The 10885-nt window shown below is 36.6% G+C and overlaps 1 protein-coding gene across 1 annotated transcript; it reads right to left on the bottom strand.

The window, feature by feature from the left end:
• Positions 1-2024: 2024 nt before the first annotated feature.
• Positions 2025-9756, bottom strand: LOC133733623 (mitochondrial fission protein ELM1-like). The gene is made up of 10 exons (XM_062161266.1): positions 9491-9756; positions 7726-7952; positions 7443-7539; positions 5436-5585; positions 5191-5317; positions 3889-4001; positions 3726-3789; positions 3535-3628; positions 3313-3421; positions 2025-2467 (listed from the first exon to the last, which is right to left on the bottom strand). Exons 1-10 carry the CDS (start codon positions 9671-9673, stop codon positions 2366-2368), a joined length of 1266 nt encoding a protein of 421 aa, XP_062017250.1. The 5' UTR covers positions 9674-9756; the 3' UTR covers positions 2025-2365.
• Positions 9757-10885: the final 1129 nt, after the last annotated feature.

Genomic DNA, 10885 nt, shown 5'->3' with positions numbered 1-10885 from the left:
GTACAAGATGAACCACTTCTCTTGCAAGTGGATGAGAATATGGAACTGCAGCAACTGGAGTTGGCTGAACTAGAAAAGTGGTTTCAAGTGGAATTTGAAGCAAGACCTACAACACTAGAGGCTGAACAAGTTTCCTTGCCTGTTGATGAGAATTCAGGACTGCAACAATTGGAAGCTGAACCTCAACTAGGAGGAGAAAATCTGGAGCAGCAACTTGATGCACCATCATTTGCAGCTGATGAGATAATGAGTGGCTTTCAGTTTCACCCAGATGAAAATCCGGTGAAGCAAATGGGGGCTGAACCCAATGTGTATGGAGGGAACTTGAGTGACGCTATGGATGGTGAAAACTGGCCTATGTTTTTTGTGGAAGAGCTAATGAATGATGACCAGCCAAATACCATGGAAATGGGAGAGTGGAATGCCACTTTTTCTGATTTTGAGTACTTAGCATTTTAGTCAACAGTTTTTCTCTTTTATATCATTCTCTAAGAGAATCGATTAATTTCATGGGGTTAAGGCATTAAGTCCCCCCCTTCTTGTATCTTCAACTAATAATATGGGTGTGAGGGCCAAACCCCCCAGCTAGACTGGGTTCCAGCCCTCGTTAAAAAAACATGTCATCTCCTTCACATGAAAGTACAATATCTGACCAATATATAGGCCGAGGATAAAAGACTCTGAAATTTGATAACTTAGAGTCAACCATGAATTCATTACCATTGTTCCTCATCTGCAATAGAAAATAGAATACGCTGGTCCTATCAATTTCATTTTAAATGTCATTGCTCATTAACTGAAAGCCGAATCGTGTACACAAATTTACTAATTGTTCTCATCAGTATCTTACAAATTACAGATGTCTTAATAGGAAATGGAAAAGCAAAGACATAAGAATGAAAGATTCTTGAGTAGCAACAACAAAGTTTCGGCCAATTCTTCAGACTCAAAAGGAACCACATTTGGATGTAGCTGAGTAACTTAACTCTGTAGCACACAAGAGAGATGTAACTGATACCGGCTTGAATTATCACATTAAGTAAACTAGTCCGGTCATTTACTCCCTGATATCACCCTGTATTTAGTAAGAGAATATTACTGATAAGCTCTGATAGAAGATTCATATTAAAAGCAAATACTGCTAAATTTCAAAGGTATGTAATGCATCATGGAGATACAGTCTACTGTCTACATATTGATAAATAAGGAAAATCTGTTGCAATACACTCTAAATAAATAAATAAATCATTATCACTTTAAGAATTCAACGGCCATGCAATACCGTCTCTAATTTGCATACGTGAAAGACGGGAGATCATTGTATTCAGCATGGAACTGGAGGAACTGTGTGAGGAGTTGGTCAGAGTAGCCTGTAGTGTAAGCAGCAGCAAAAGCAGCTGCACTGGCACCAAGCCTCAGGGCCAAGTCTACGATTGCTAGACCTGTCTTGGATCCTCTTCTAGTCTGTGTTTTGGTTTTCGTCGACGACAGCAGTACGAGGAGCGAGGAGCACCTTCTGCAGCTTTTCCTTTGGCCGCGGCCTTTGCTTCAGTAACTGCTATGTTTTCACCCTCTTTCAAGTCCATAATAGAATATTAGATTGTGAGAGATCGTTTGAAGAAAATTGGCAAGGAATGTATTACAGTTACTAGGTTAGTTTAATCCAATATATAGTGATGTGTTAAACATCATAACATATGTATGTAGAGGAACAGGAGTAGTTGCCAAATGCTTACCTTGATCCACTCTGGGCAAAATCATGAACCAAATCTGAATTAAGTGGAAACATGATGCATGTATAGAATCCACAATGACTATATATTAGTACATTGGGTGATGAATCAGGCTAGTGTATTATGAAATGAATAATCGTCATTCAAAAGCTCCTTACACTATTTGGCTTGATATATCTCCATTCAAAGAGAGGAAAAATTATAGTACAAGCAAAATATTGTTAAAGGTCAAATTTGCCTATTTCATTTTGACAATAGCAAAATGTACGTAATGAGAACACATTACAACCATCTACAAGTTCAAGATAAATAAATCCATTTTTTTCTTTTTTCATTCCTTCCGTTACAACAAAAGAATCATTTTCACAGAAACAAACCCACCCATGGACAAAGAAAAGCTCAACCTCTTCCCTATTTTACAAGCCGCACGATTACGGATAGTATTCGTTCTACATATCTCAGGACCCCTAAAGGGGAAGAATCAAATATATGAGCTATCACAGCCTTTAGCTGTCATTACTATACGCGATATCAGAAATCCCTAACACCTTTTAACAAAAGATTTCTTTTTTCTTTTCTTTTTTTGTTCATAAGATTGAACAGTGTTTACACGAAAAAAAATTATCGACCGCCTATGCCCGCAATCTCCATCCCCGCTCAGCAAGGGCTTGATGCACTCGACTGGCTGCTTCTGCAGTTTCATTGAGCGGTGGATAACTCCAGCTCTCTGAAATCTGTAAAAAATAATTGCAGAGAAGGAAAAAAACATCAAGATCATAAGAGATGGAACAAGAGACTACTTCAAATGTATAAAATTGCATTTTCTATAAGACAAGTGATCAAAAATAAAGGAAAAAAAATGTAAAAAAAGTTTATACAGAGAACATTCATCAAAACTCAATGGAAGTTCCATGAACAAACAAATTATCATTATAACCAATAATGTGATGCCACCAAGAAACTAAAAGACAAATCCTTTTAACACCATAAATGCCCGATGAATCTCATGGAGCTGTCAAGATCACAAAAGTCAGAAGTTTACAGAATAGTTCCAGAGCATTTTCTAACTAGAATAATACTATACATGAAAATCAGGATAAATCACAACCAGATCATACAGTTCTACCTAAACAAAATAGCCATTAGTTAGTTTCATTTACATGAATATGGGATCATACAGAACTATCGGTTTCAAAACAGTGAGAATAATTCTACATGAGGGAGGAAGGGCAACTAAAGGGTCAAGATGGCATCCAAATGGTTATCTACTTGGCATCCAAATGGACATCAACATGACATGGAAATATCATGCAGGTTTAATTCATAAGCATCTATCTTGACAAATAAGGATGACAGATAGGCCACAGTGCTTTGTACATTTAAACTACATGACGCTGCACTTATAATTGGACAATGCTAAACAGACCACATGGTCTTAAACCAAGGTTTACAAGCAAAAATAACTGCCACATTATGTGGTCTCTGTTACAAGAAAAAATGGTATATTCAGCATTGTCCATTCTAAAAGGCCATCATTGTGTATAGGAAAAGTTAATGATATTTCATTCAGATTACTTACATTCTCCAAGCCTGTAAATGGCCTAACCATTCCTCGCTCCTTGAGTGATTTATGGAAATCACAAAGCTTCCATTTACAACGCTCAGCTCCCATTAGATAGACAGGTTTCCTGGAAATACCGGCAGACAAAACGAAAATCTTTAAATACCAACAAACTTTTAAATAAAATGGAAGAAAATAAGTCCCCAGTCATCAGTTATAGAGATAATTTCTCGACCATACCCGGTGCTGCAAACCTCACTTATCATGCTAACGGAATCTGCGGTGACAACAAAAGCATCGGCCCAGGCTAGATGGCCCATGTGCGGGTTTGGCTCTGGAGATAATAATATTTTGTCAGTCCATTTCCAACTTTTATTCATTCTGTTTACAGAATTTGACCTAAAACCCTTAAATTAAATTTCAAATGTTACCTTGACCATCCCAAATGTAAACTTTTGGATTACCTCCGAGCTCCTTTGTTATAACATTGGATACCTGTAGAAGAAAGCAAAAGAGAAAAAGAATGAGTACCAACTAAAGTAATATAATTATTTTGTAAGAAAATGTTATCTGCCTCTGGGCCTGTGGCAATACCTTTTCAGGTGTTCTACTAGAGAAACATATTCTGATGCTTCCACAGCTTACAAGAACACTAAGCAAATAGGTTGCCAATTGCTTCGCAAGGTCCACACCATAACGACAATTGCCTGTCAAATGAAAATGGTGGACTCATAATGGAACATTCGAAACAACAACAATAAGAAATTCAAATCATCAAAATTATTCTAAACATTCTACCAAATCCTAAAAAATGAGTGATCCAATATTCTTCAAAGATGCCAACACTAGTTTCTGTAACAGGAGGCCAGCCATAATGATTTCAACTACGAGATCTGAAGTCATACCAACTATGTCTTGCATTACCCTTCCTAGTGTACATAGGGAGTCAATGAAATAAAAGGTAACATACCAGAAAACAGAACCACTAGCTAACACAAATCAGCAAGCAAACATTTCACACCTGAGTCTGTTTTCCTGAATAACTGAATGCTAATTTGACCCTTTTAGATCACTAATATCAAAGGTCTGCAAGATGGTATTGATTATATTTCGTTTTAGGCTACTTCTGTATTTTATACTACGCCTACAGAAAAATAATGAATTTCTAGGACTTCAAAACTTTGCATGTATATGGCTTATAATCTAATATCTTATCAAATTAGTTGATGAAGGAAACGGCACAGAGATACTCAAAGTATTCAACAAATAATTCTTATAAATGTACCAAACTTCTGACCAAGACATAAACCACATGATGATAAATTGGTTATTTGGAACTAACCAATAAGTGAAAAACATCTGGAAAACATCACCAAGAAGTGTGGTGGACCAGCCAATTCATTACTGTTTCCAAAACGTGTAGAACCATTCTTATGTTGTTTTTAGAATCTAGTAAATCCAACCTGCTTTGGCTGCCCTTACTGAAGGGTGTTGGTAAGTATGTCCTCTAGCAAACTGTAGCATTTAAGCAGTTAACCCCCAAACAACTTTGGAAGGAGAGGAACATAATTTTTTTAGGTCAGAAAATTGCTGCTCTGTAATCAAAGAAATATGTTTTACTTCTCTCTGACAGGCCAGTGGTAGAAATATAATCTTTTGAGAAGCAATGCCTACTTATATGTCATTCAAATTTCCTTGTGGTGTGGCTTCTAAGATAGTTCTGCCTATTATGTAGCAACTAATTGTCTGCTATCACTCTGAAGAGCTTAATTTAACCTAATATTTAATTCAAAAACAGAATAACAGCAACTAGCAAGCATGCTCAGTAATCAAATACTTTGATGCCAATCCTATAAGTAACAAGCAACAAAGATTCAGTGTATGACAAAAGATTACTTGTAGGACCACCAATGTTCACCACAAGTAAGGGCTTTGGTAGAGCTGCAAATTCATCACGCCATGCACTGGCAGCATTACGAAGGGCAGTAGCATCAATTTGATGCAAAGCTCCAATAGTGAGGACCTGAATTTAGAAGTTTTTAGTACGTAATAGCTTACTGGGAGAAATTGATGATAAAATAAGGTTTATATTTCTAAAACAAAGCAAACAAGTGCGTATTATTAGAGGCCATCATACATACCACATGCCTGTCAGGAGGTTCACGAGGAGTTATCCACCCACGTAGAAATTGAGGAAACTGCTTCTGTGCTTCAGGGGTCAAAGGATAGTAATCATGTTTCGGGGTAATAACCAAGTCAAATCTATTGAGATGCAACCTGGGATGTTGTATCTGCGAAAGAAATAGCAAAATGAGGAATACTACACACACACACATGTATAAATGTTAAGCCAACAATGACGAGCCACAAAACAGGAAAAAAACAAATAGATCCGCTACTGAAAATTATAAAACTGGGCACAAACTTCAATATTAGAGATGTGAGGAAAAAAAAATCAGACACCATGTCAATTTAGTAACTTTACATTGCCCTAATTATTTGTAAACTTGGGATTTTATCCATCATATAGAAAGAGAGTGAAAATCTAACAAAGATTACAATTCTTGCAAAACCTTATAATATTTGCTTTCAAAAGTAAACTACTTAACCACAGTATTACAACAAGCAGCTAAGAGGGTATAGGCTGCAAAAACAGTCTTCTAGAATTAACATCTTTTTGCAGCTAACTGTATTAACTATTAAGAGGCTCCAAGTTGAAAGATCTCTATTTCCTTAGCACTTAATTAACAGAAAATTATGCAGTTAAAAAATTAAAAAATAAATAAAACCACTCTATGTAGGCTGCCCAAACATGAGAGCCTTCCCACAAGTTTTATTAATCACCCTGGATGATGGAGAAAAAAGTGGACAAGAAATTGACAACAAAGACATCAAGAACAAAAATCAGAGAGAACTACACCAAATGCAATCAGTTAGCTGAGACGAGAACATAGCGAAATCTTAGACTAGAGCTCCTTTTCAGTCGAGCAAAATATAGGAAAGGCAGTATTCTCTGAGTGATTTGACACATGATCATATCTTCTCATCAGTTTGAAAAGTTGAGAAGAAATCTAAAGGTCATGTGTCAAACCATTAAGAGAGTATAGCTTTTTTTTTTCTTTTTTTTTTTCTTTTTTTGAAGGGACTAGCTTTCATGTTTGCTTGGCTGAAGCATTTCTAGTCGCTATACCTTTTTTTTTTCTTTTTTTTGGTGAAGTCTAGTCGCTATACCTTGTCTCAGATAACTAATTTCATTTGGTGTATATCTCAAGGCCATGTGTCAAAATCACTCAGATACAACTGAGCATTTTCTTCAATGAACTTATAGAACACAAAGTCCATCAATTTAGAGTTCTTTGAACTTAGTTTTTCATGTTTCATTTATGTTTCCTAACATCCTATATGTTGGTGAAAATGGATCTGCTCTATTAAATCATGTGGCCAACAAAGATGACTATTGATTTCAGAAACCAGATATTCAAAATAAAATCCTAACAAAAAAAACTTTAAGCCATTCCAAAGTAACAACACTTTAGAACCAAAACCCCTATAAAGAAATGGTTGCAGCAAGGAGCAAGTAGCAGAAGAACAAGAACACAACACAAACAGGAATAATAGTGGTCATCAGATTCGAAGGCATAGTAAAGCCAAGAAACCAACCACTGGAAATTAATGGAGCATATATATCCAACATCTCAGAAAGTTCAACCAATCCATTACATCCCAGAGAAAATAAGTAACTAAATACACAATTGACAGCACTTGAAAATACATTGTTTGGAGAATGATTTTGGCACTCTGCCTTCAAACTTGCAATCCACTTTGACAACTTAAAATTAGAGTGCAAGTGTTAAATTGTGTTGAAATTGGAGTGCTAAAGTCAATGCACAATTTAAAAATCATAAGTTGATCGAAACTCCAGTCAAGCATATAGTGATTATTATGTACATACAGCATCAGAATAAGTCTAAACTTTTTGATATATTCCATTTCTTGCTAGCTAAAGATAATCAAGTTATATGATATAAATTGTTACTCTTAAAATTATTTCAGAGCAGATTATATAGTATAACAGCACACGGATAGCAAAAAATTAAAATAAATAAAAAAAGTTGAACTTGAAATAGATTAAGGTTGCAATGACAAACCTGAACAACAAAGACGTTTTCAGATGCTAGTCGTCTAATAGAACTTGCAATGGAAATAGTATCCCTGCCACAAGCTACCACCAGTATGGGTCCATCCCTGATAAAGAAAGAGAATAAGTACCAAACATCTATCAAGTTAAGAACCATATTCTTACTATTGAGGAAAAAAAAAATTATTCTGGACAGAGGCCATGATTGATTCCTAACAACACTATTTGGCACCCTATTAAAGAATGTACTTGTGATAACTAAATCTATAACGAAAATGAAAAAAAAAAATTACTTTTCATAAGTCTGACGAGCCATGGTTACAATCTCCTGGACATCAGCTTCTAAGACACATTTCAACCCAGCACTGCCACCATTTTCTGTTGGTAGAGACCCAACTTTCTGCCCCCGATATATTAACAAAATAAACATCTTCCTTATGACGCAATCCAACTTCTTGTGAACAGAAACCGGGAGCCAGTGAAGCCACTCATTTAGACCTCCTCTTGGCCTTGTAACTCGCTGCATGGCATTGACAAGTTAGAAGACAAAATGGAACTACATATATAAGTGAAACTGCAGTTGTTACAAAAATAGATGGGAAAATAATTCTTAGAGAGAAAAAGTTGTTGCTACGCCGAAGGACCAGAACAGAGTGGATTTCCATAGCATGAACATTGGAAGAAAACACAACTGATGTTGATAACTTATACGTTTTGCATCAGGACATAAAAGTTAACATGACTGGACAGTTTAAAAGAGTATATTTGAAAACTTATAGGGATATGAACACCTGAAACATATAGTACAAGCAATAATATTTTAAGTGCAACTAAGGGACTGTAACAAGTAATCATGATGAGGCGCTGCCAATGTGCACACAAGCAATGACAAACCAAAATCTTTATTTGAAATATTTTCTTGCCCTAAGAAATATTAATATTTTCTAGTTGCCATATCCATGGAGCTACCCTCTTACAAGTTCCATAATAACACCAATACACGCAAGACTGACAAACAAGCTAGTGATCAGCGAAAGCAAGTCACAAGCTCCTCTCAAGTTAACCAATAGAAATCTCCTACATCTTGAAAAACAATTCAGAATTTGGAAAGCTGTACACTGGTTCGACTAGTTCTAGTTAAATCTAATTCAACATTTAACATACTTTTCATAGGAGTTCAAAACTAAACATATCTAGGTTGGGTGGCAGTTGGTAACTACAGTGATGGTGGTAGCCATATATGCATATATAAACGAATTCAAAGCTCTCAATAGCATTGCCATTTCTCTGCTTTCCAAAAGAGGGAAGACGCATACACCTAACGTAATTTCAGAGGCATAAGCCTCCTTCCTTACAGGCACACCTATTGTCCCTTACTCAATCACACCTCGTTTCTAAGTAATAAAGACTCCTTGTTTTGTGCCTTTCACCTTTTAACAACATTTCCCATATCAAATGTCTAGCGATTAATAATGAGACTAAAAGTAGACCTTGGAAACAACCAGGGAATGCAAACTAATTTCGAAACTAGAGAACTGGCTTTGGCCCCAGACTCGCTTAAATAGAACAAAGAAAAAAACTTTAACTCAAAGCTCACTCGATTCCATCTGGGTTGGATGACTCTTGGGTTTTTCAACACCTTTAAGCAAGCACAATACTGATCCACACCACTCCACCCATAAAAAAGGCAACAAATCATTCATGTCTGCAAACTCAAAGTCTCCGAAATTTAAATTTCTAATAAAACCCAACATAGATACTAGAAACATACTCCCTACAAAAGTAATAAACCCCCCAACAAGGAGAATCCCACTAAAATATGAACAAAGCTTAGCCATAAAGCTAACAACAAGACTTAACTGACAAAATCAAATTGAAGTATATATCAAACAACTAACTAAGCCCGCCATTCTTTACTTCATCTACATCCTCTTTCAACTTCAAACTACAAAAATTTAATGGAGAATTTCAAAGACTAGTTTTGCTAACTATAATCATATATTATGAAAAAGATAACCAGGATTAAAGGTGACATTAGGGTTTAAAGATGAGACTTACATACACGACGTGCTTGTCGGCGAGGCCGAGAGCGCGAACCAGGCCGACACTCTGATTCTCGGAACCCGGGAAGCCGTTGCCAATTACGACGGCGCGGCGTACGACGCCGTATACGCCGCCTTCGAAGATTTCCGGCGTCCCCATTTTGGGGCTGGGCGGCTCAGGAAGACGTATTGGCCTCATAAAAATCGAGACTTTGGATCTTCGCAGAAAGCTTGAGACGGAGAAATGAGCAGAGACAGTGGGAGATGAATTGGTGCGAAAGGAGGAGGGTGGAATATAATATAATTAATAGCACTGGCAGTTATAGCTGAAATGCCCCTCTTTTGTTGTAAAATTGAAAATTCAGTCCCTAAACAAAACTATTTTACCTCTTTATTTTTTGTTATAATAAGGGTTAATGTGTCTCAAAATCTCGATTCATAAAAATTTCTTAAATCGAAAAATTATCGGTATTAATTAAGCAAACAAGCATGAAAAGTTTGGCGCATTTTGATCCCAAATAATCTCTGGATTTTTTGTAGAATCGCTGTAAATCTGTATGTAATTAGGATTTTATTTAATTAGGATATCCTGTAATTATGGAAAGATTGTTTCCTATTAGAGTTAGACTACTCCTTTGTACTTATATATATACCCTCATTGTGGGATGAATAGAATTATCGAATTAACCCTGAATTGAAGTATTCTTTTCTACTTGGTATCAGAGCAGGTTCAATCCTTTGAACTTGCGCTGCATCCTTTGAATCCTGAATCCTGAAGAACACCACAAACCGCTGCGTACCACCACCATTGAAATCAAACCATCCTGAATTTCAAACCACCATCACCCTACCTTTTTTTCGAAAAAAAGAAAAGAAAAAAAAAATTTCTTTTCCAAAACATTCATATCCATCTTGAAACCCTTGAAAATCCAAACCTGCTAAAATCATGAATTCCTCAATGATGCAATCAGAGAAACAGGCTATTGGGCATTCGGTGACTACTGAATTTTCTGTTATGGCTCAACGCAAACAGGGTCCTCCTCCAGGCTTCTCAGGACCTTCTCAACGCCGTCTTCTGGGTAAACCAAATCCATATGCAAACAAAAGGTGCATTATTTGTGGGGAATTAGGTCATAGCAAGGAGCGGTGCTATGAAGTGATTGGTTACCCTGATTGGTGGGACTTCACCAAGAAACCGCGAAAGAATCTGGGCAAGGCCGTTGTTGCTACTACAGAGGAAGTTTACCTAGACAATGCCTCCGCTAATGTAGCGCAGTCAGGTATGAAGGGTAATGTTACATTTAATAGTACATGGATAATTGATACAGGTGCATCTGACCATATGACCAATGACCCAAGTCTTGTGCAAAACCTTAGACGTTCCCCTCAAGACTTTGTCTCTACTGCTGAT

The sequence above is a fragment of the Rosa rugosa genome, chromosome 2 (assembly GCF_958449725.1).
Source record: "Rosa rugosa chromosome 2, drRosRugo1.1, whole genome shotgun sequence".
In the NCBI taxonomy this organism is placed as follows: Eukaryota; Viridiplantae; Streptophyta; class Magnoliopsida; order Rosales; family Rosaceae; genus Rosa; species Rosa rugosa.
The sequence above is the reverse complement of the archived record's forward strand: the minus strand, read 5'-3'. Positions and strand labels throughout refer to the sequence as shown.

Excerpts from the sequence above, each read along its gene's own strand:
- LOC133733623 (XM_062161266.1), bottom strand. The coding sequence starts at position 9,673 with ATGAGGCCAATACGTCTTCCTGAGCCGCCCAGCCCCAAAATGGGGACG. Across the intron at positions 4,002-5,190 it reads GAACATTGGTGGTCCTACAA|GCAATTGTCGTTATGGTGTG; the intron begins GTAATCTTTTGT and ends TTCATTTGACAG. Across the intron at positions 2,468-3,312 it reads CATTTACAGGCTTGGAGAAT|ATTTCAGAGAGCTGGAGTTA; the intron begins GTAAGTAATCTG and ends TATTTTTTACAG.